Below are 25,946 nucleotides of genomic sequence, written 5' to 3' on the forward strand. Positions count from 1 at the left end.
GTGGTGGCATGCGATTTCCTGTTGGAACCACATCAATCAGCTCATCAGTTGCAGGTTCTTCTTGGAGTGTTGTCTTCCCTGGAGAAGCTGGTCCCTCATGGGTGTCTTCATCTTCGGTCTCTGCAATGGAGACTGGGAGAGAGAATTCTGGTCTCTGGCGGTGGACTCACCCCTGTTAAAGGTTCCTCTGTCTCTGGAAGTGAGAGAAGACCTTCGTTGGTGGTTGGATGACCAGAATCTTTCAAAGGGTGTCCCTCAACGTTCTATTCCACTGGACTTCCTTCTGTTCTCAGATGCCTCCTTTGCGGAATGGTTCCCAGATCTGCTGTCATTGTTGTCAGAGGTTCCGAGGGAGATTCCCCCTTGGTGACATCTCCTGTGTCAGCCCCATGCGGAAAGGTTCCACCAGTCAGTAGAATCCCCGTCTCTTCACAGTTGGAGGCTGTCAAGTATCTCCTCTGAGCGAGAGGCTTTTCTCAGAAAACAGCAGGGCATATGTCCAGCAGTCTCATAAAGTCGACCTCTGCAGTTTACCAAGGCAAATGGGAGACCCGCTGTGGTTGGTGTCGTAAACGGGGTTTTTCTCCACTCGCAACCTCTATTCAGCAAATAACAGACTTTTTAACCTTCCTCAGAGACGAGAAATGTTTGTCCGTTTCTGCCATTAGAGGCTACAGGGCAGCCCTGAGTTTGGTGTTATGCCTTAGAGGTATCGACATCTCTTCCTGGGAACTTTCCTTGCTAGTTAAGGGGTTTGAGCAGTCGACTTCTCCTAGAGAGCTCAAGCCTCCGACATGCGATGTTTCCTTGGTTCTCTAGAGCTTCACTAAGAGTCCATATGAGCCCTTGCATTGCTCATCTGACAGGAACTTGATGCTCAAGACAGTTTTCCTTCTGGCCTTAGCATCTTCCAAGAGGATAGGAGAGCTCCATGGTCTAAGCTATGATGTGAAGCACACCAGGGGTTGGGGGGTCAGTGTCCTTCGAATTTGTCCCGGAATTCGTGGCCAAGACCCAAAATCCCTCTGTGCACGATGACAGGTTTACTTCGTTTTCCATTCCATCACTGAATGACTTTGTGGGTGGTGATGCTCAAGAGCTTTTGTTGTGCCCTGTCCGGGCCCTGTGTTGCTATCTTGAAAGGACTCTGCACCTTAGACCAGGCTGCCGCAGACTTTTTGTTAGCACAGGCCGTACAAAGAAAGAGGTGTCTAAGAATACTATCTCTGTTTGGATACGGGAAGCCATCAGACAGGCATACTTGACTCTTGATGATTCCACCACCACCATGTCTGTGCAGGCTAGAGTGCATGACGTTAGGGGTATTGGTCCCCCTCTGGCTTTCAAAAAGAACTTGGCTGTACATAGAGTGTTGAGCGCTGGTATACTTGGTTATGCCAGTCCACGTTCACCTCTTTCTATCTTAAGGATATTGTCCACAGATCTACGGACACGTTTTCCCTGGGTCCTTTGGTGGCTGCACAACAGGTTGTGTAACTCATAGTTGCCCTTAACAGGGCACTTTTGTATCTTACCTAAGATGATTGTGTGGATGAGAGAATGAGCTAGTTGGCTGGTCTCCTCCTTTCTCTTGTACCTTTCCTTCTTCCTTGGGCGGTTAGGAATAGACACATCATTCACTGGACTGGTCTGATACAGGTGAGTAAGGTAATCATACGGATAGTGTGGTCACTTAATATACAAATATCAAACCCTCTATTCGGTAGCATATGTTCCACTCCCTGGCAAGGAGGAGTTGGGAGTGGTAACAAACCCTGGTTTGTTACCACTCCCAACTTGGTTTGCTACTGAACAGTCAAAGTTTCTCTTTGGTTCCCTATACAATGATTCTCCCATATATCATTGTACGTCACTCAGGGTCTGAGTGGTTAGATATAAATTTATCTAGCTTCTCAACGGGCTTCAGACCCTCTCCAGAAGTCATTTCTTCTGGAAGCTAGACTGGTGGGTAGGCCCCCAGCCGGTTTAGGATGTCTTGTACCTCCCTCCAAGTAGGAGTCTATCCTATTTTTAAGACTGAAGGTTTGTTTGCGTATGAAGAAACAATTTGTATTTTTTATAGCTACAAACCTGATGTCTTAATATTATACCCCCACCTTTGTTAAGATATCCTGAGTTAGGAAAGACTGAAGTGGTGGCGTAGGTGAGTGGTCCTTGACCACTCTTCACCCGATCTATGCATGAGTTGCCAGATATCACAAGATTCCTTGCTTTCATCTGTTTTTTAACCGAATCCAGCTAGGTGCTAGAAATTATCCTATTGTTAAGACCTCAGGTTTGTAGCTATGAAAAATACAAATTGTCTTAGAAAATTTGTCATTTTGAAAATATTAGAGAGAAGGGTCAATTGCCAGTATAAATTCTAGTTTTTTAGTTCACATGGTATACAGGCGGCCCTCGGTTAGCGGCAGGGGTTCCGTTCCTGGCCGCCGACGCCAAGCGATTTTCGACGCTGAGCGATTTTAAAGCCTACAGCCACTGCACACCTTCTTTCAAAACTCTAGACCAGTCAAAGGCGCCGTAATCCCCAACGGCGCATTAAGTAAAATTATATTTATGCAGTATAGTAACTATAGAATTTACTGTACAGTACATTATAGCATTGTAAATACTGTAAAGTGAAAAAAGCCTAGCTTTAATCCTTTGGGTGTCTAGAGTATGTAAAGATATAATAAAGTTTATACAGTGTACAGGTAGCTGTAGTGTTCAAGTTACGATCATTAGTCTTACGATAGTCCGATTTTATGAGAGATCAAATTACAGTGGCCTAACTTTATCCATCTTCTAGTTACATAAGTTCAATAACAGCAAAAGAGAATGATGAAAGTATGGTTTTAACGTTATACTCGTTGCGTGAACGTGTACAGCCATGAACAACCGAACGAGAAACTACTTTTTTTTTCTAAGTACAACCGAACTGGATAACATCCGTTTGGCTTGTATTTCAATCATCGTACTACAGTACAACATTACCGTAACATTGCCGTAGTTGTTATAAATGGCGTTATGTATAGAATAGAACTGAGATATCTTAATGTAATAACTTTATTCGCTATAGATCAAAGATCAATATAGATTAAAGATCAATCGGGAAATATATACTGTTAAATTTGAACCTAGTTATAAATGAAGCTGGAGAAAAACTGTTCAGCTGCTAATGACTATTATCGTACATCGGCAACAAGGATAAAACTGCAGTAAACGTATGCCATCAAACACAACCGTAGATAAAATTGGGATAAAATCATTTTAATCAAAACTACTGTGCGTGAAAGAACACATTTTACTGTTGGTTTCACGCCGATATAAGATTAATAACGTAATGTTCGTATTACGATGATATAAAGGATTATTGCGAACGGAATCACGTAATTTTTTACGCAATAAACATGTCGCCAACGTAATCTGTTAACGAAAAAAAAGTAGTTCACATTCACAAACAGACATATTCAATAAATATTTCCACCTAAAAACACGCTGTATAAGTCAAGTATCTAGATATTCGTTTATGCTAACTAGAAGTAAGAGCATTCGCTCAGAATTGCGTTATAGTGAAACAAACTCGTATTCATTAGCTGATTTCAAACCACAACATTGAGCGCTCTGCGGAATACTGGCTTAAATTTGCTGTAGTATTTTAAAATACAATAATATGAGAATACATACAATATTCTTGGATACAGTGAAATAATGTATAACTCTTTAAAGGATTTATGGAAAAGAAGCATAATTAATAAAATAACACAATGCATTTTTCGGAACTGGCGGACAAGAACGAACATGAAAAAACATCCCCTGACAACATGGAGCATAGTTACAAAGGCTGCCTTAATTTGTATCTTATTTCTGTACAAAAATGAAAATACCTTTACGTAATGTATTTTCATACACATTTTAAACATAAAAGCATAAACATTTAAAAAATCGACACATCAATCGCTAAATTTGCACTATTTTCAACTCTATATTTTTGGAACAGCGGCAGACGGCGGCATACAAGAACGAACTTGAAAAAACATCGTAGTCGATAACTTGAAGGGCAGTTTCAAAAGCTGCCTTTTTATCTTATTTCTGCACAGAAATAAAAATACCCTATTCGTAATACATTTTCATACACATTTTAAACATAAAAGCATAAACATTTATAAAATCGACACATCGATCGCTAATTTTGCCACTTTTTTTTTAATCGATATTTTCGGAAGAGCGGCAGACGGCGGCTCACAAGAAAGAACATGAAAAACATCGTATTTGATAACGTGAAGGGCAGTTTCAAAAGCTGCCTTTGTATCATATTTCTGTACAGAAATAAAAATACCTTTCACGTAATACATGTTCATACACATTTTAAACAAAAGCATAAACATTTATAAATCGACACATCCATAGCTAAATTTGCACTTATATAACTCGATATTTTTGGCATAGAACAGCATCAGAGGCATATATTTTACCCTAATACCTACGTAATAACTCTCCATAAAATTTGTTAATATAATTTGCATAACCTTTATGGTCTGAACGGCATTTCTACAAATGTATGAACTTGTTAGACAACGGCGCTAGCGGCGCTGTTAACTGAAAATTGTGCCGTACAGATACCTTTAAAATGCCTTATTTTTTTAATGAATATTTTTGACGACCGCCGTAAAACCGATTCGCCGTTGAGTGATTGCGCTGTTAACCGCGGGCCGCCTGTAGTGTGATATTGGTTCATTGAAGAGTGGCAGGAGAAGAACTAAATTTTTACACAGACACAAAACAGTATAAATGGGCTTGTACTGAATAATTTATTTGGACTCCCACAAGAGTTAAAATTCAAACCAGCAAGCTCTCCGTCTTCAACTTTATTTGATCCAATTTTCAAATAATTAAGAAAAAATGTTTCATGGAATCACTCTTGAGTGAGTGGCCTTGTCAAACTCATTTATAGTTAATAAATGCTTAAACAAGCAGATTTGTTCATGAAACTTACCTGTCAGATATATATATAGCTGTATTTTTCCGAATCCGACAGAAATTTAAACACTTACGACACACGCAGTGGGAGTCAGGTGGTTAGTACCCATTCCCGCCGTGGGGAGGCGGGTATCAGGAATCATTCCCATTTTTCTATTCATAATTTTTCTGTCGCCGGTGCTGGAAACACCTGTTTGCAGCACCTCCGTCCAGATTTTGGAAACTTACTAGCTACTTAGTATCCCTTTTGGTTTTGTTTTTCTTTGGTATCTGAATTGGAATCGGTGGCTTGGCACACGTTGACTTTGGTTTGAATTGATTTTGGTATTGAATTTTCTTTGATCAAGATGTCAGGGTCTAGTTCTACTAGCGCTAGATTTTGTTCGATGGCTGAATGTAGTAGGTAGGCTACTCCGAAAGCTTCAGTAGACCCACATTCTGGTTTGTAAAGTGTGCAGGGGGAATGAATGTACGTTTGAAAGTCGTTGTAAGGAGTGTGAAAGACTAACAGAGTCGGAATGGAAGGCGTATGAAACCTATCTTAAGAAACTTGAACGAGATAGGTTAAGGAGGTCTTCCTCCAGGATGTTTCAGGTAGGGCAAGATTTAAATTATTCTCCTGCTAACCCTCCTTCTGTAGATTATGCTCCTACCCCTGTAGTGTTGCCTCCGGCCCCTGAGACAGTGTCGGTAGAAGGTAATACGTTATCGCTAATTCTTGAATCGATTCGTAACTTAGAATCAAAAGTGTTAGCGCTGGAGAGCAAAAGTGAAGAAAAGTGCAGTGAAAGTGCCCCTTGTGTAGTGGAGGGTGCGTCAGATCGGCCTCATTTCGCCTCTAGACCTAGACCTCTGCTTGACTCCCAGATTACGGGGAGAGAGGCATGTCGAAAGTCGAAGGAGGGTTACGAGGAACCCCCACCGATCTGGCGTGCCTTCGGCAGCTTCTGACGAACATACCAGACTGCCAAGGAGCGTGCGCGTGCACGTCTTCTCAAGGAGTGCTTTTCTTCTTCTGAAGCTTCCTCCCCGCGCAAGGGGTGGAGCTCTCATACCGCATCACGTCCGCTGAAAAGGACGGCTCGCGTTCGGGACGCTTCACGTCCAAGTTGTTCTCCGGAACTTTGTTCGTCGCCTGATAGTGCGTTTGCTGCTTTTCCTCCGCAGAAGAAGCGTAAGGATTCGTCGGAGGCGGAGTCTTCCCTAGATGTTTCTTTCGAGCGCCGCAGTCGCTCTAAGGTGCGTGAAGCGGCGGTTCCTGGGAGTAGCAAGAAGGCGTCCCCTCGCCGCTCTCCTGCTCACAGGATCAGCCCCTCCCCAGAAAAGGAGGCTTCACCTACAAGCAAGATTCTTCAGTCTCTTCAGCAGCAACTTTTCGAGATGTTTTTCTTTCGAGAAAGACTGCTCCACGTCGCCGTAAGGATGACAACCTTCCTGTGAAGAGGTCGAGGCGTTCTCCCTCTCCCTCTCCTCGCTCGTCTCTCTCTCCGTTTGAGTCTCCCTCTAGAGTTAGTCCTGCTCCCCAGCAACTTTCTAGAGGAGGCGAGAAATTCGTTTCTCGCTCTCGTGAAGCGGTTGTTTCCGCTGATACGAAACTTGTGGATAAGAAGCGAGTTTCTTTAGATGCAGAACGCGCTTCTGCGAAAGTCAAACGCGCTTTTGTGGACGCCGAACGTGACTCGGTGCAAGTTTTAGCGTGAGCGCCATTGTGGACGCTCAGCGAGTGTTTAGTGGACGCTCGGCGCGCACCAGTGGGACGCTCGGCGCGCACCAGGGACGCTCGGCGCGCATCAGTGGACGCTCGGCGAGCATCAGTGGACGCTCGGCGCGCACCTGTGGACACTCAGCGCGCACAAGTGGACGCCAGGTGTACACCTGAGTGTTTTGAGCGCGCTTCGTCTGTCGCGCCAGTAGATTGGCTTCGGACGCAAAACGCGCGCATACGGACGTCAGTTTTCCACTTCCGCAAGCACAAGCGGAGGCGGGAACTCTTCCTGTTCGCCGTTCTTTCTCTTTTGAGAAAGCTCGGGACTCTTCTTTACTTCCTCCGACTTCTCCAGTGTCTGAAGAGGAAGTTAGTGACGCTTTCGTCGAAGTGGACGAAGAACAGCAGTTGGCTCCAGTTTCGACGGACTACAAGGTTTTGACTCGTTTACTTCAGTCAGTCTTTGCAGGGGGACACCTTCCAACCTGAAGCTCCACGTACTCCTCCCTCTCAGTTTTCGTCTTCCAAAGCTGCTAAGATCTCGGGCTTTGTGAGGATGAAGAAGTCGCTTTCTACGATACGAAGCAAGCTTTTTAGAAAGGTCCATGATTGGATGGAAAAGAGGAAAGCTTTCAGGCAAGACTTCTTTCGCTTTACCACCTTCAAGACTTGGTGGCAAAGCTGGTATGTGGTATGAGACGGGAGAAAACGTCGGGGTTAAGCTTCCAGCCTCAGCTCAAGGGAGACTTTGGTAGCATTGTAGACGCCACCAGAAGATCTTTTTTGTCTTCTCGAAGGTCTCGTGGACACATAGCGAGTTAGACTTTTCACCTTAAAGGCCTCTTCAGGACTCTAGAGGTTTTTAATTTTCTTGACTGGTGCCTGGGGGTATTGGATGCCAGGTCCAGGAGTTCTGATTCCATCACTCTGGGGGAGCTGTCCAGTGTATTGTCTTGCATGGACAAGGCCGTCAGGGATGGTTCTGAGGAAAAATTGGGGCGGCTGCTCATTTCAGCACGGGACTGCTTAAGAAAAGAGCACTTTTTTGCAATTTCACTGCAAAGTCGGTCTCACCAGCGCAAAAAGCGGATCTTCTTTTCGCGCCTTTCTCAGAACATCTCTTCCCCCAGTCTATGGTAAAGGACATAGCAGCCAGTCTCCAGGAGAAAGCAACTCAAGACCTTCTGGCTCAGTCTTCTAGGAAGCCTGCTACTTCTTCGGCTTCTGGGTCCTCTGCTTTGAAGAAGTCGAAGCCCTTTCGACCCACGCTTCTTCCTCGAAGCCAGCCCCTCGAGGAAGAGGCTCTTTCAGAGGCAAGACTCCCGCTCCTTCCAAGAGCAAGAAGTGAGAGGGAAGTCCTTCAGACACCGGTAGGAGCCAGACTTCTACATTTCGCGGAAGCTTGGGAAGAGAGAGGTGCCGACGCTTGGTCTCTGGACATCGTCAAGAAGGGGTACAGAATTCCTTTCCTGTCGTTACCCAGCTGTCTTCGACACCAAAGGATTTGTCTCCGTCGTATCAGGGAGAAAAACAGAGATGCTTCACGATCTATTAGATCAAATGATCGAGAAGCAGGCAGTGGAACAAGTCTTCGACCGGAGTTCTCCGGGGTTCTACAACCGTCTGTTCCTAGTGCCGAAGCAGTCAGGGTGGTGGCGCCCCGTTCTGGATGTCAGCAGTCTGAATCGCTTCGTTACCAAGCAGAAGTTCAAGATGGAGACACCTCAATCCGTGCTTGCAGCTTTAAGACCGGGGGATTGGATGGTCTCGTTAGACCTTCAGGACGCATACTTTCACGTCCCCATCCATCCCCGTTCAAGGAAATACCTGCGGTTTGTCCTGAAAGGGAAGATTTTCCAATTCAGGGCACTCTGCTTCGGTCTCAGCACGGCGCCGATGGTGTTCACGTTCTTATGAAGAACGTTGCGAGGTGGCTCCATCTTGCGGATATAAGGATCTCTCTCTACCTAGACGACTGGCTTATTCGAGCCTCATCGCCAGACAGGTGTCTGAAGGACCTGCACACGACTCTGTCGTTAGCGAAGTCCCTGGGACTTCTGGTGAATCTCGAGAAGTCGCATCTGACTCCTTCTCAATCCTTAGTCTATCTGGGGATTCAGATGGACTCAGTGGCTTTTCGGCGTTTTCCGTCCCAGGGGCGACAACTTCAATGCCTGGACAAAGTGTCGGCCTTTCTGGGGAAGGAAACATGCTCGGTGAGGGAATGGATGAGTCTGCTGGGGACCATTTCCTCACTGGAGAAGTTTGTTTCTCTGGGAAGGTTGCACCTCCGACCACTTCAGTTCTTCCTCTCAAGCAATTGGTCACGCAAACAGGATCTAGAAGAGGTCTTGTTTTTGACGGAAGAAGTGAAAAAGCACCTCAAATGGTGGTTGGATCCAAAGAAGCTTGCGGAAGGCCTTTCGCTCAAGCTTCGGAACCCCGACCTAGTGTTGTTCTCCGACGCGTCCTCACCACCGGTTGGGGAGCAACACTGGGAGGGAGAGGGAAAGTTGTCAGGCACCTGGAGAGGGGAACAGGTGTCCTGGCACATCAATCTAAAAGAACTCTCAGCGGTTTACCTCGCTCTGAGGTTCTTCGAGGAGGAAGTCTCCAGCAAAGTGGTTCAGATAAACTCGGACAACACCACAGCCTTGGCATACCTCAGAAACAGGGGGGCAACTCATCTCATTCTCTGTTCGTCATCGCGAGGAATATCCTGATGTGGGCGAAGGCGCAAAACGTCACGATTCTGACAAGGTTTGTTTGTGTCAGGCGTGGAAAACGTGCGAGCGGACCTTCTCAGTCGGCAAGGACAGCTTCTGCCGACGGAATGGACCCTTCATCAGGAAGTATGCCAGGCGCTATGGAAGCTGGGGGACGTCCTCATGTGGACGTTTTCGCAACTTCCCGAACGAAGAGACTTCCGCTGTATTGCTCCCCAGTTCTGGACCCGGGAGCAGTGGCAGTAGACAAGGCCCTACTGTGGAATTGGGTCGGGACTAGACGTTTACGCTTTTCCCCCATTCAAAATACTCGGGGAAGTAATGAGGAAGTTCGCTGATCAGAAGGAGCGAGAATGACCCTCATCGCCCCCTTCTGGCCAGCGGCAGACTGGTTCACGGAGGTGGATGTCCTTCCTAATAGACTTTCCGAGGACTCTGCCCCTAAGGAAAGATCTACTCAGACAGCCCCACTTCGAGAGGTACCCCCCACAAAACCTCCCCGCTCTGAGTCTGACTGCGTTCAGACTATCAAGAAGTTGGCCAGAGCGAGGGGTTTTTCAAGACCTGTGGCAACGGCGATTGCCAACGCAAGGAGGCCCTCCTCAGTCGCAGTTTACCAATCAAAGTGGGCTGTCTTTAGAAGTTGGTGCAGAAGGAAGGGCATTTCCTCCACCTCAACCTCTGTGAGCCAGATAGCAGATTTCCTTCTTCATCTTAGGAAAGAAGCGAAACTAGCCGTTCCCACGATTAAAGGCTAACAGAAGCATGCTTTCTGTGGTCTTCAGACATAGAGGACTCGACTTAGCGAATGATAAAGACATTCATGATCTCATTAGATCATTTGAGACTGTGAAAGTTCTCCAACCTAAGGTACCATCGTGGAAACTTAGACGTGGTACTGAAGTTCCTCATGTCGAGTCAATTTGAACCGCTCCATTTAGCCTCGCTTAGGAATCTTACTAAGAAGACTATTTTCCTAACCGCTCTGGTGACGGCGAAGAGGTTAGCGAAATTCAAAGGTCAATAAGCAAGCATATTGGGTTCAAGGATCATAGTGCAGTTTGTTTCCTTAAGTCCTACGTTCTTGGCAAAGAACCGAGGAAAAACCCCTTCCCAAGCCCTTGGCCGAGAACGTTCGAGATCAAGGGGTTGTCGGAGCTAGTGGGACCTGAAGCTGAGAGAGTCCTGTGTCCTGTCAGGGCTCTCAAGTTTTATTTGCAGAGAACCAGAGCATGCAGAGGTTCTTCGGAGAAAACTTGTGGTGCTCTGTGAAAAAACCAGATCTTCCGATGTCGAAGAATGCACTGGCGTTCTTCTTAAGAAGTACGGTTAAGGAAGCCCATGAAAAGTGTGGTGAAAGTGACATGAGCTTCTGAAAGTGAAAGCCCACGAGTTGAGGGCTATTGCTACTTCGGTGGCTTTTCACAAGAATATGGCAATCAAAGACATTTTGAGCGCCACTTATTGGCGAAGCAATTCGGTGTTCGCTTCACACTACCTGCGGGAGGTGAAAGCAACATACGAAAATTGTTACTCGCTAGGACCATACGTCGCTGCAGACACTGTTTTGGGGGCAGGAGGTAGCGCTCATCCTATCCTTTAATGGTTTAGGGGAGATTTTTAACTTGTGTTATGGTTGTGGGGTTGACCGCCTGCGGCGGATCTCCCTTCCATTAGCTTAGTCTATGTGGGATACTTTTGGTAGGCTACGCCAGGTGGTTTGGTTTTTACTTCGTTGCCCTCATTTGTATGGTCTATGGTCTAGTCACGTCGTGGTCTCGTCCCCTGTTGACAAGATCATCTGGAGTGCACCAGCTATATAGGTCTCTACCTCGCTGGCAACTCTAGTAGCACAAGCAGACTTACGCGGCAGTAACCTCGAAGTCAGCTATGCTAACAGGTAAGGAATCAAGATATCAATTATCTGCATATATATGTTTCCTAAAATCTTCTATTCTGTCTACTCCCACCACCAAAGGTGGGATTCAGCTATATATATACTGACAGGTAAGTTTCATGACAAAAATGATATTGTAATGATACAATTAAGTTTGTTCATACTACCTGCAGATATATATAATCAAAGGTAAGTACCCACCCACCTCCCCTCAGGAGACAGTGGAAATAAAAAATTATGAATAGAAAATGGGAATGATTCCTGATACCCGCCTCCCAGCGGCGGGAATGGTACTAACCACCTGACTCCCACTGCGTGTGTCGTAAGTGTTTAAATTTCTGTCGGATTCGGAAAAATACAGCTATATATATATCTGCCAGGTAAGTATGAACAAACTTAATTGTATCATTACAATATCATATTTCTGTATAATTTGGCAAAACTTAGAATTATTAATGAATTTCACAAAGACCACTAGATCATGCCTTAATGTATTGTGGTTAAAAAGTTCTTGACCCTTAGGAGCCAGGGTAAAACAATCAATATGCAGCACCCCAGGCCAGGAAAACTTTTAGGTTGGGAATTTAAGGAAAAAATTCATCAATGGAAAGAGGAAGATATGCAAATGGACATGGTGTAAGAAAAAAATTCTAAAATATTTAACCTTACCTTCCATGAGAAGTTTAAAATTACTATTTACAACCCTCTTTTACAAGACAGTCATAAATTTTACCGAGTTATACATGTTTTTTCTAATAAATTAGTGGACCCCCCGTATTCGCATTCTCTGGATTCGCGGACTCTCACATTCGCGGATTTATCTCTGGAACATTTCCCCGCATTATTCAAGGAAAATTTGCCTATTCGCGGTATTTTTCTATGAGAAATACCCACAAATTCCTGGTTTTTTTTTTTTTTATCAATTTCATCATAAAATGCACTTTTTGTGATAAAACTATTAAAAAAAACCAGGTATAAAAATTTTGAGTCAGTTTTTCTTGGGTTTTAACTAACAAAATAGAAGGTTTTAAGCATTTTTATAGGGGTTCTAACTATTCGCGGGTTCTAACTATTCACAGGGGGATCTGGTGCGCATCCCCTGCAAATACAGGGGACCACTGTATTATGCTATTTTGTAGAATTATAATTATATCTCACACAATATCAAAACAGATAAGAACAAAAATCAGTAACAAATTCTGAACATATTTGTTGTAAAATATTTATGTAAATTTATTGAGATCGAAGATGCAGTAACTTTTTTTAGATTGTACATGCTTTTTTTAAATACAGTGGTACCTCAACATACGAAAGGCTTAACTTACGAAAAACTCGAGATACGAAAGCAAATACGAAAAATTTTACGGCTCTACATACGAAAAGTTTTTAAGATATGAAAGGTTGTTGCTGTAAAGTCCCGAGATTCGCCCGGACCACCAAGAACAATTTTAATACTCCTGCGACGCCAACTGAGTAAACTCGCCACCATCCTCCCGCTCTCCCATTGGTTCCTGATGCTAGTCACCCCATAAGGTCCTGCTCTCCTATTGGTCAGCATCTACCCCTTGTGCTTTAAGTATTCTATTGGTAAAAGGATGCTGTAAATTGAAAAACTTATTCATGCAATACATTTAATAAAAAAAAAAAAAACATTAGGTAAAGATAGAATAAAGAATAGAAATGAATGGTTATTATACTGTTTGGTAGTTTCAGTAGTTGAAGAGAGATAATGAAAATTTATGGCTCACTGTGTAAAGTGATTGCTTGGCGATCGTTCGATACTCGTAAGTGCTGGATGTAAACAGAAGTTTGGAAGCCTTTTTTTGTTTGTTTATTATAGTTAATGGTTACTTAATAATTATTTGAAATGTGTTAATGCAATACATTTAATAAAAAAATTGTGAATTAGATATCATAAAATATAAAATAAATCAGACTGCCAACAAATACGTATTTTTTAGAATTCTTCTTCTGTTTTATTATTACGTTACGTATACGTATGTTTCATTATAGCTGTCAGTAACTCGGTATCTCCATTAGGTAAAGATAGAATAAAGAATAGAAATGAATGGTTATTATACTGTTTGGTAATTTCATTAGTTGAAGAGAGATACTAATGAAAATTTATGACTTACTGTGTGCTAGGAAAAAGGATTACTTGGCGTTCGTTCGGTACTCGTAAGACGTAAGACGGGTAAGAGCTGAATGTAAACAATCGATTGGAAGGGTTTTTTTTTTTTTTTTTTTTTTTTGTGTATTATAGTTAATGATTAATTAATAATTATTTGAAATGAGTACATACTGATTATTTATACATTTTATTGGCATATTCTAAGCTTTTAGCTCTTAGGTTTAGATGTCAGAATCATAGACTAGGCTACAGTAGCAACCGCTAACATAGGCTAGGCTTATTGCTAAGGGACATATGCTAAAGTCCTAATATATGCAGTAAAAATGGGGTTGAACATTACATGCAGTTCAATATTACTCAAGTATGTACAATATTTTGCCTTTTTGGAGTTATATTTCTTTCGTCGGATCGGCGTCGTAACCCTAGAACATGTGTTTTAGGCCTGGAAATATAATTTACTGGGGTGTTTTTGGAGGGCTTGGAACGGATTAGTCATTTTACATGTAAAATGTGGTCCAAGATACGAAAACTTCATGATGCGAAGGGCGCCTCGGAATGGATTAATTTCGTATCTCGAGGTACTACTGTATTACTTTGGATTTTTATTTGCAAAATTACAATTATAAGTGACACACATTATAAAAGCTAATAACTAAGACCTTAGTTATATTTATGTAAGAGAGAGTGAGGCAGTACATCTCTCCTTGAATTCAAATACAAAACATAACTACTCTGTCGTGAGGCATCCACTTGATTTGAATCATTCTAAAAATTGCCATTAGTGAATTTATGGGGCAAAGAATAATGGCACCTCTTTCCTGCCCAATTCCCCCAAATCAATTGCACATAATATTTGTACTCGCCATGAGTAAATTTGTCAACCACCCAAAACCTGTTATTGCTAATTGTGTGAGTGTATCCGTCCATTAAGGGTTAATACAATATCAGCTATACTTGCAAAACATCTAGAGTATGTTAGAGTGAGTATAATTTTCATGAATATGTACTTCCATGTTTCTATTTGAAAGTCTGAGAATCAAAATGGATGAAACGGCAGATCTTTGGTACAATAAATTGTTTACCATTGGAGAAGCAAAATTTGCCTATTCTTCAGGTTAAAACAGCAATCATTTTGATTCAGTTAAACACCTAGCTTCCTAATTGAAAATATATTTACTCCTGTTTTCCAAAAGAATGGAAACATGCCATTGTTACACCAACAGCAAACCAAGTATCTTTAACAAGCTGTGTATGTAGAGTGATGGAAAAATTTGGTAAATTTGAGATTGATGTACTACTTAAAAGGGTATGATAAAATCACCCAACCAAATTTAGGTCACAAAAAAATAGATGTACACTGACTCAACATTGTCACTTGGAAGATCATATTTGACAAGGATTTGAGCAGAAACAGATAAAAATCTAGTTTGTTCATATACTAAAAAACAAACCTTCAGTCATAACATTAGGATAATCTTCTAGCGCCAGCTGGAAATCTGGTTAAATTAATAAAAAAAAAACTTGTGTGATCCAGGGACTATTGGCATTTGTACCTGCTTACGTGGTATTTGGTAGTTCCCACAATGCCCTGGGCATCCCATGAGCTTATCTGTTACTTTCTTAGTGCCTTTACTGCCTTTAAGAGAGGATATGATTATGCTCTATCTCTTTAAAGCCAGTTTAGTTTGCCCATTTTTTCCCATCTTTCTTTGCTACCTTTTCTCTGGGTGCTCTCAGTGTGGGTGTGATCTGGTAGGTTTGAGTAAGTTGTGAGATCATGGAGAATTTTGCTTCACCAACCTGTTTCCTGAATTATAATCCTAGGATCGAACATCATGGTGCTAGCTCCTTCCCAAGAAGAGCCAAATAATCCCTTCAGCACTGGGACGTACACATGTACGTCTTTTACGATCCAGTAATAAAAGACCACGACGTACGCTAATACATCTTTCATCCCTCCTTGAAAAGCAAAGCTGTTTTCTTCAACTTGGATGGTTTCCAGACACAGTATTGTGTACGAGAGCGGTGCTGAAGCTCCACCCTCAATTCACTCTAGTCAATGAGCGTCCGATGGACGTCGTGACGTCATTTTCATATGGGATATTAGGAGGGGTACTGGCCAACACATGCCAGTGCGCCTCAGGCTATTATCTTAGAAGGATGATCACGATTTTGTCTGTAAACCATGAAGATTTGAATTTTAAACCTTTTTCCATTTTGATTGCAGTTATTTTATATGTATTTTTTTTTCAGTATCATGTCAGATGATATTGTTTCAGTTAGGGTCTGAGTACCTGCCAAATCTATCAGATGATGATTACAGTGACGAGTGTTTGGAAGACATTGAACCTATTGTCGATGAAGGTTGGCAGTTCATAACCGATCCATCTTGTGACGTGCGCCCAGACTCAGCCCCCGGATTCACGGAGGGTGACAATGGGATTCCTGCTTACACACCAGATTTCACCTGTTACGTGATTTTTTTTTTTTTTTTTTTTTTTTTTTTGTGGTGGTGTAATTGACAAATTGGGCAGAGGATACTTTCATTAGACAGGAAAGCTCAAGGTGAAAGGACTTCTATGGAGGCTTGTTACTCGTGATGAGATGTATGTTTTTTATAGTTTGCTGATGATAATGGGGGTGAATAAACTGCCCCATGTGTATATGTATTGGTCACGAGATGCTGTTGCTTTTGTTATTATTATTATTATTATTATTATTATTATTCATTATCTTATTATTATTATTATTATTATTTATTTATTATTATTATTATTACCAATGCCGTAAACATTCATTTATGTATACGCTGTTTCTGAATGAAACCTAAGACTAACTGTTTCAGTAAGAAAACTAGTACTGCTATTACTACTACTACTATTTTACTAACACTTTACTACTTTTTTGTTACTTTATTTCTACTACTTTACTAATATTTATACTACTTTATAACTTTCTACTTCTGCAATTACTTTTTCCACTAAATATTCCTATTTTTTTCCAATATCCTTACTATATTTTTATTTTATTTTTTTGCCAATGTGGTAAACAATATTCATTACTATATACAAAATTTTTTCACATAAGAATATAAAGGAAAAATATGAATAACATAAAATTTACTGGGAGCAAGTAATGATTGATACTCACAGTCGACAGGGGGTCTCTGAAACAAATAAGATTAGGAACCACTTTGTCTTATCTTCTTAAACAAAATATGACTAATATTACAGAGATGTACTGCCAACATGCCCTAGAGCACATCCAAAGAAAGGGAAACCAATTCATGATTCATACAGATGACTCAAAAAATTATACTGGAGTAGGAGCTTCAGCTTTTCTCGAATAATAAATTAATCAAGATAGGCCTTCCTATAATATCATCTGAGTTTACTGCAGAACACTCGGCCATACGAGCCACACTTGACAATATATGAAAGGCAATCAATCTCTTCAATATATTTCAGCGACTCACATAATGCCATTGATGCTATGAACAATTACAAATCTTCAAATCAACTTGTCAAAGAAATACAAATAAAAATGCACCTACGTCTCCAGTCTGTATTGTCAATTAAAATCTGTTGGATTCTGACACATGTAGGAAAAGAAGGGAATGAAAATGCAGATTCTGCAGCTTATTTAGCATGCACTGTTACCCTAACAATTTCATATGCCCCTGTATCATACTGGATAGCATCTGTCAAATCTCTTATATATCAAGATTGGCAAACAGATTGGTCTTCTGTACAAATATCAAACAAACTGAAAAATATAAAATCTGAGGAATACCCATGGGTTTCATCGTCTCAAAAAGCAAGATCTAAAGGAGTAATATTAGCAAAACTCTGCATAGGTCATACCAGATTTTCTCATGGTCATCTAATGACAACCCCACATTCTGACCCAATGAAATGTAATGGATGCCAAGTTCCCAGGAGAGGCGCATTTCTTTTCGAGATCCAACAATGTGAGGAATTCTCAATGAAGGCAGGGATTTCCCACTTAACAAGATTATTATGCTCCTACGTAAAGTCGGGTTCCTCGCTGGACGGGTGGTTTTCACGCTCGACTGCCAATCTGGTGGTCCAAAGTTCGAATCCCGGCTCTGCCAACGCGGAATCAGAGGAATTTATTTCTGGTGATAGAAATTCATTTCTCAATCTAGTGTGATTTGGATCCCACAATAAGTTGTAGGTCCCATTGCTAGGTGACCAATTGGTTCCTAGCCACGTAAAAATATCTAATCCTTCGGGCCAGCCCTAGGAGAGCTGTTAATCAGCTCAGTGGTCTGGTAAAACTAAGATATACTTGATTTTTTTAAGTAAAGTCGGTTTTTTTGAATAAAGTCTAGTTCTAGTTGTTTTTTCCTGGGAATCAGCCTGAGAAGAACCATTTTTAGACTCAAAGGTTCAGGTTAAACTAATCTTTTATCCTATCCTATCCTGTTTGCTTCACCAGTGGAACTTTCTTCGGGATTTTGCAAGAAACAAAACTGTAAGATTTGTAGGCTTAATCTGTGATACACAGTTGAACTGGAAAGCACACATTGTATACATAAAAGCCAAAGGTGGAAATGCAATTAACTTGATAAGAAGGCTATCACTTACAACTTGAGAGATTGAAAAATCAATCTCTTATTATACAAAGCAACTTTCTTATTTATTTTAGTGTGTGTTCCAATATATATGGCTCTGCATCAGAGTCAGCATTAAAAATCTAAGGTCCTAATTACAATAAATGGCTCAGCAACTGCACTGGGGCTTTCAAGCTCTCTCCAAACAATTATGTACAAGTCAAAAATAGTAAACTTACTCTCTCTTAATATTGAGACTTAGTAATCAGACAAAGTGAAACAAAGATTCAGGCAAGTGACTCACAAGCAAATGGCCTTTTCAGTTGAAGAGATATTTTTATTAACAATAATCCATTATTATTCCCAATTAAAACTAACAGAATTTTTTTGTCAAAAAATATATACCTAAATATACCTTAGAATATCACCCCTGTGGATTGTGTATGCAGCACCATACACTTTTTTCTAAAAGTTTTGAATATACCCTAAACATCGTGAAAAATGTACAATAAACATAAGATGTGAATGCCCACAATTATCTTCTGATGAAACAGACCATTTTGTGAAGTTGGTATACATGTGGAAGTATTGTATCTTGGGGTCTTTCTCATGTGGGTATTAAAAGAATTAAAGAAACTGATAAGGCAGCCAAGCTGCAGTTGCTTTGCATAGATTAAACACAGTTGTTCCTCAATGATTTGTATCTATTGAACCCATCATCTTCAGTAAATGTAGAGAATTGTGAAATAGTGATTCTGACAAAATTGATTGAACCAGCTGTTGAATTGTGTTTTTTTAGTTGAAAAATTAATATCTTGTAGACATCCCTCTGTTAACAGCGGCATCAGTTAACAGCTATTAGGTTTTACTGCGCTTGTCTAGCGACGCTGTTAACTGGATTTTCTGTACCAAACCATAGTTAGCAGCGCTGATATCTGGTTAGCAACACTGATCCCTGGTTAGTGGCACCGTTAAGCAGGTTTTTAGTGCTGTTGTTGCCGATTTTCAGTTAGCAGCATTGTCTAGGAACATGGGGATATGAAGAATAACACTTACTGTCAAACACATTTTCAGTGATTGTTCAATTTTCAGGTAACATATGTCAAGCATTAGAAACATGCCTTTGAAATAGATTTAATTGTTAAATTTGTAAGGAGTTGCGCACTATATTAAATAAGATCTATAAAGTATTTCATCAAGAGAAATCTCTTTTGCCAGCCCTATTAGAGTTGAAAATATCAACTCAGTGGTTCAGTTTTACACTTTATTAATAATAGTTTTATCATGAAGTAATAACGTAAATTGTTAGGTAGGTTATGTGAAAAATCATGAAATGAACTTGTTCAGACATTCATTTATCACTATCCAAAACACATTGTATTGTGGGACTGGATTATGCTTTTAGATCTCGGCATTAGTGCATTTTTGCTGCCATGGTCACAAATTTGTCAATAAAAAATTACCATCCATATTTTTCCATAGTAAAACTACTTAAATTTAATATTACAATTATTGAACTGGTATGTGAGGAAACCTTAAATATCAGTGAATTTATGTGTAGGTAATTGATTAATGCAAATTAAATAAAGATTTTTTTACCCAGTCAATATCATTGTTGCATTCTGATAACATTGTGTTGCTCTTTTGCTTTAGTAATGTGTCTTTTTTTATTTTTGTGGTAGTAAATGGAGTGTATCTTAAGTTTGAGAGGTAAATGTAGTACTGTTGTCTTGTATGCTTGAAAGTCTTGAAATGCACGAATTACTAAAGCATACTTTGGATTCTGGAGTGGCACTAGGTTTGGCAAGGCAAATTACTTTTCAAACTACTTTTAAGTTATTGAAGGAACTGGTTTACTGTAACTGAGTCAATAGACCCACGTACTTAAAGGTGCATGGAAACCGTTCTTACCATACCACTACATTGTTTCATGCAGGCCCATCTACCAAATTACTAGTTTGACTAACCAGACTTCAGTATTATTTTAAATTTGTTTTTAAATTTGTATATCATGTATAAATTACAGTAGTAATTGAAAAATTATTAATATGTTCCTTTGGGGATTGACATAGTATTGAAGTTCAAAAATAAATGATTTACACTCTGCAGGAACCAAAAGTATTAGCTACAAACTGTGATGAAGTGTAATGAGTTTATTTTATTCATTTAGGGCTAGGTTTAGTATACATTTTAATCCAAGTCTTGTTTATTATTTCAGTGCTGGTGATGGATCCTATGGCTATGAGGGCAGTTATGGACAAGGTAAAATCTGTGATGATTGTCATTTTATGAGATAAATTTTAAGGATGATTTGACCTCCATTTTATAAGACAGATTTTAAGGATGATATGTCCTCAAATTGACATTGTTCATATGCAGAACAAACCCTCGGTCTTAACAATAGGATAAATTTTCTCACGACAGCTGGAAACCAGTTAAAACAATCAAAGTTTGTAAGCAATGAATCTGTGAAATCTGGCAACTCGTGTATACAAGGTGGATGCTGGTCACCGACCAAGCACAGTATCATGTGATCCGTCAGTCTCTCTTTGACCGCCTTGGAGAGTAGTCGCTTTTGCTCCCCTTTCAAGCAGGTTGCTTTGTATGCCCATGTTTCTTTGTGCTTTCAGTTGTCTGTGTTTGTGTTTGTCATGGAGTCTTACGAGTCTTCATGGCCTCGTCAACACGTGCCTGGTCGTTCAGGGTTTTCCGTGCTCCAGGTTTTTGGCCGCTACAATTACAGATCCTTATGTGACATGCAGTAGGTGCAGATCTAATTAATGCAAAGTTACTAATCCCTGCCCGGAATGTTGTGCTTGGCCTAAGTCACAGTGAAGGGCGTTTTACAAGAAGAAGGAACATTGCAGAGTTTCTACTTGTCCTTCTTGGGAAGGTTTTTCTTCTCGGTTAGATGATTCAGCCTCAGCCTCTTCCAAAAGCGTTCTCCCTGATGCAGTTGAACCTTTGTCTCCTTCCTTTTCTTCCATCAATCTGTCATTGGAAGTATCAGGAGTTGCACAGGATGATGTTATGTTTAATATACCCCCCTCTCCCTCAGGATCTAATATCCTTCCTGGGAGGGTAGAGATTACACCATCTGTTTCATTAATTTCAGATTTGGAATCAAGCAAGATGGAGGCTGTTTGGGCATTGCTAGGCCTACAGGGTCCCCCCTCATGGGATGGTCTGCTGTTGCATTTCTTGGAGGCATGTAACCCATGCATTGCCGACTTCTCTACACGGCCATGTCTCTCCCGTATGTGCTGGAAATGCATCGCTGGCCTCCCTACACAGCCATGTCTCTCCCTTACGTGTATGTGTTCGGGACGATGGGAGTGTGAGAGTGGTAAGAGTGCTTCGCCATCTTCCTTACGCAGCCATGCCTTTTCTTTACATGTACGTGGTTGTGATAATGGAAGTGCTAGACCATTATCCCCTGTTCCTGTTCAGGTCCGTCATAAGGATGATAAGGTGCTGGTTAAGAAGTCGAAAGTATCTGATGCGAAGGATTCTTCTCTCTGTAATGTTGCGGTTGATGATCAAGAATATGAAGTGTCCCTGGTCCACAGATGTGTTTCTTGTTCTCCTGCTTGAGACCGTAACCTTAGGAGTCGGTCTCCTTCAGGCAGTTCTCTTTGGCATCATTTCTTATCTTGGGACCGTGCTTGGTTGTCTTCTCATGGGACGTGTACTTGACTCGTCACATGTCCATGTGCGTGATTTGTCCTGTGAACATGTCGGTAAAAATCATTTATCAGGTTTTATTAGTAACTACTATGTATATTTACAGTTGTCACTACACCTCAGTTTTCTGTAACTTGTATGAATGGCTGAACATAAGTTATATTTATATATGTAAATACAATAGTTTGAAGCTTGTTTTTATGAATAGTTAAATTAATAATTACGATTCCCGTGAACGTTGCATTGTGTCCATTATCATCAGATGTTGGTAAATGATATGTAAGGTGACACAACATGCAAGTCATGTCTGTTTCAAACAAATATTAAAGTGCAAGGGTTCTATATATTACCTACATATTACATTTCTAGCTTCAGAATTATCAGTTGGACATTGACTGTCATCTAGCTTCAGAATTATCAGTTGATCATTGACTGACTATTTGGCTAAGTTTTGTCAGTCTCTCCTATTTGACTTCAGTGTTTACCTTGCCAGATTCCACCGTACTTTCTACATTGTTGAACATTAGTTTTCTTGATAAAGTGTATGTACCCAATTAACATGTTATAATTTACGCATTGTGTGCTGTTTAATGTTGCCAAATATCATTAGCATATTCAAGATATCGCATCAGTAATATTACATCAGATGGATTGAGAGAATATAGGGTAACAGACTTAACCTAATGTGTTAAGCACAGCATAATGATGCCCCAGGTTTTTATATAGAATAACAATAGATGTATGAGAGAAAAAAAGAAAGAAGTACTTTTAGGTCAGTCAGAAAGGCTGACATTTGTATGACTGCATAGGTGCGTTTATACTATTATGTAAGTTAGTAACTTTGATGAATTTTCACACTTCAAAGATTCTTTTTTACGCCATAACATTCACTTCACTGTAGTTGGAAGTACAGTAGAACCCCAGTCCTCGACCGTATCAGAACTCAGCATAATCAGATTTTTACACAAAACTTTTAGTAAATTTTGTAGTAGACCTCAAACAAAATTCCAGAATCTGACCCAATGAACCATATGATTTTTGTAAACAAAAGGGTTTCAATCTTTCCCCGCTTATTGGCGATCTTGGTGTCGTTGTTTAAGGTCAGCTCACTCTGCTGCTATTGTTTTGAGCAAGTACATGCTTGTACAGGAATATTTCCTTTGTTTTTGTGGCTTTCTGTGCTGTATTTTTTTTTTTTTTTTTTGCTTTCTGTACTGGATTTTGATTCAATCATGGGTCTCAAGACAGCCATAGCAGACAAGCAGAAGAGAAAAACTGTAAGAACCACAATTAAACATGAGATTATTGAAAAGTATGAGAGACATTTGTATGACTGATTTACTGTCTTATTTTTAATATTTTATTAATTTACTGTAATAATTAGGCTTGTTTTTAAATTTTTATTATTAGCAACAAGTTTTGTACCTCCCTATTACAGTATATACCACACCTAGCCTAGCCTATGGCACTGGGTCAACCATCTGTAACACAGCCGCATTGAATGTAGGCCAGTTTTTTTATTCAGTATGTATATGTACATTAAAAAAAAAAAAGACTTTTAATGCAATACGTAATGTTTTGTATAAAAAGGCAAGGTTAGGGTAATAACCGGTGGTCAAGAACACATTAACCCATTTTTAGTTATTTCTTATGGAAAAACATGTTTTGGATTTCGACGGAATCTCATCTCGAGACTTCTTCGGGAACAGATTAACTTCAAAGTCCAGGGTTCTACCATATTGCCTTTGCTATGGCGCTTCATTGACACCATCCTCATTCGGAGCTCATTTAGTTTATTTTCTTCCTCTTATGTATAGAGAGGGAGAGAAGGAAAGATTTTTTAGGCTATTCAAACATACATTCTTGTGATAATACTAGCTCTTTCGTAGTGATTTAGTGATCTATTTTTCATGTGCTGTACCACTTAAATAACAGTTATGGTGTAATGCCATCTTATGAAATTACAGTATTGTATATGAATGCCAACAAAGAAATGATATAGTATGGTAGACCATTGTTAGTCACTGCATTATGCAAAACTGTTACTGTATTGCAGAAAAATGCATGTTTCTCCCATTTCCTCTCCTTTATAAATCTGAATACAAGCAGGTAAGGAGCTTTAAAATGATGTATAAGGGGAAGGACTGTGATGGTTAGGGAAATGTGTGGTATATTTTTGTAATTTTTCAAGAATATTCTTCCCAAATTGGGGTTTATCCTTTATCCCAGCAAATTTAGTATACTATATATCTTCTGTGATCTAATTTTGGCAAATCATAAATATTTTTGTAATTAGCTAATTTCAGATAATGTGGATTTTTAGAAATTTAATTTTTTGTAGATGTTGTAATAAAGGCCAATTGTTGTGAGCAATATTATAACAGTATATTTTTCAGACAGGAGGTGTCCAATAATAATCATGCTCTATTTTCTTTCTTTAACTTAGGTGGTTATGGATATAACAAGCAGTTGTATAAGCAGCCACCTCCTTATAGCTCAGGACCTGTTGATAGGTATGTAATATCTTCCTATTTATTCTACCCAGATTTCCAAGCAATTATTAGTTCACATATAATATTTTGAATATAAAAAGACATTTTATTTTGTATCCATTAAACCACTGATAGTTACATAAAAATTTGAATAAATCTTCAGCATTCACAGGAAATTCAATAATTTGTTGGTCTGTGGTGCCCCTGAGGCAGGAAATGTTTATTAAAAGAGAATTGTTTGGTCTAGCCTAAGTTATCCTTTTTGCAATCACCAGAATTTCCAAATGAACTCAGTGTTTTTACAGTACAGTAATCTCTCATTTAACAGCAGTCCCCATATCTACATTGTGCCCATAACTTCATTTTTTCTAACTTCCATTTTCAGTGTGCAATCTCACTATTTTCATTACAAATGCAATACTGAATCTTTTCAGAGAATTAAGGTTGTCTTTCAAAGATGTTTGTTTCATCACATACCCATTAATTGTATAGAGCCCTCGTTTGTTGTCTGAATTTCCCCAGACACATTGTCGCATCTTGTAGACAAGAACGATTGTTCACACATGAATACCTTTAAAAACTAGCCTCCTTATTTTTGGTATTTTAATGTCAATACAACATTGTGAATCTGTCCAAATTTCGATTCAGTAGTCTGGAAAATTCTTCTTCAAATATATTGATTTTGGTAGTATATCATTTAATTCCTTCTTTTATCTTTTTCTTCAGAAAGATAATCAATAAATACTGTTTCTTACAAGTTTTGCCTAGCTGGCTTCATGTAACTATCTTGCCTTATTATTTTGCACTTTGTATATAAAATTTATTAACCCTTATGAGTTTAACCCTTATGAGCCGGGCTTAATAAAAACATATACAGCACCCCAAGCCAAGGAAACTTTGAGGTTAGACAATTTAAGAAAAAAGGCATCAGTGGAAAGAGGAAGATATGCAAATGAACGTGTAAGAAAAAAATTTGAACAATTCTCCCTACCTTCCACGAGAAGTTGAAGAAGACTATTTACAACCCCTTGTGGGGCCTCTTTGACAACACAATTGTAAATTTTACCAAGTTATACATTTTTTCCAATAAATCATTTCATTTTATTTTGTAAAATTATTATTACAGCTCACAGAATATCAAAACAAATAAGAACTAAAATCAGTAACAAATTCAGAGTATATTTGTTGTAAAATATTTATGTAAATTACTGATCGAAGATGTAGTAACTTTTCTAAATATACATGGTTTTTCTAATATTTCTTTGCACTTTTATTTGCAAAATTATAATTATATCTGACATACATTTAAAAAAGATAAGAACTAACACCGACAGCAACCCCTGGGTATATTTATGAGCAAATATATGAAAAAATGTTGAGAGAGAGAGAGAGAGAGAGAGAGCGGCAGTACATATCACCTTGAAATCAAGTACACAATAAAGTCATGAGCCTCTTAGAATCGGCAAGCTGAGCCAGTCTAAAAGTTTCCCTTAGTGATTTTATGGACAATGGAAGTAGTGGGACCTCTTTCCCACCTGATTCTCCCAAATCCCCAAATCGATGGCTCATAATATTGATGCTCACCATGAGTAAATCCGTCCTCCACCCAAGACCTGTTATTGCTACTTACATGAGGGTATCCATCCATTATGGGTTAATTTCCTTGTTTAGTGCAAACTTAAAACTTTTGTATTAGCCCTCAATGGACCGACATGATCATATTAGGATCTATAACAGGTTTTTAGCGATGGATGG

At 39.8% G+C, this 25,946-nt stretch overlaps 1 protein-coding gene across 3 annotated transcripts in view; it reads left to right on the plus strand.

Moving 5' to 3' along the window:
* Positions 1 to 25,946, plus strand: part of LOC135207292 (uncharacterized) — a 404,100-nt gene that overhangs the window by 341,265 nt on the left and 36,889 nt on the right. For all 3 annotated transcript variants that reach the window (XM_064238964.1, XM_064238965.1, XM_064238966.1), the window contains 2 exons: positions 20,234 to 20,277; positions 24,146 to 24,212. In XM_064238964.1, coding sequence (XP_064095034.1) covers positions 20,234 to 20,277; positions 24,146 to 24,212 — 111 coding nt within the window. The remainder of the gene's footprint in view (positions 1 to 20,233; positions 20,278 to 24,145; positions 24,213 to 25,946) is intronic.

The sequence above is a fragment of the Macrobrachium nipponense genome, chromosome 32, assembly GCF_015104395.2.
Source record: "Macrobrachium nipponense isolate FS-2020 chromosome 32, ASM1510439v2, whole genome shotgun sequence".
Lineage (NCBI taxonomy): Eukaryota > Metazoa > Arthropoda > Malacostraca > Decapoda > Palaemonidae > Macrobrachium > Macrobrachium nipponense.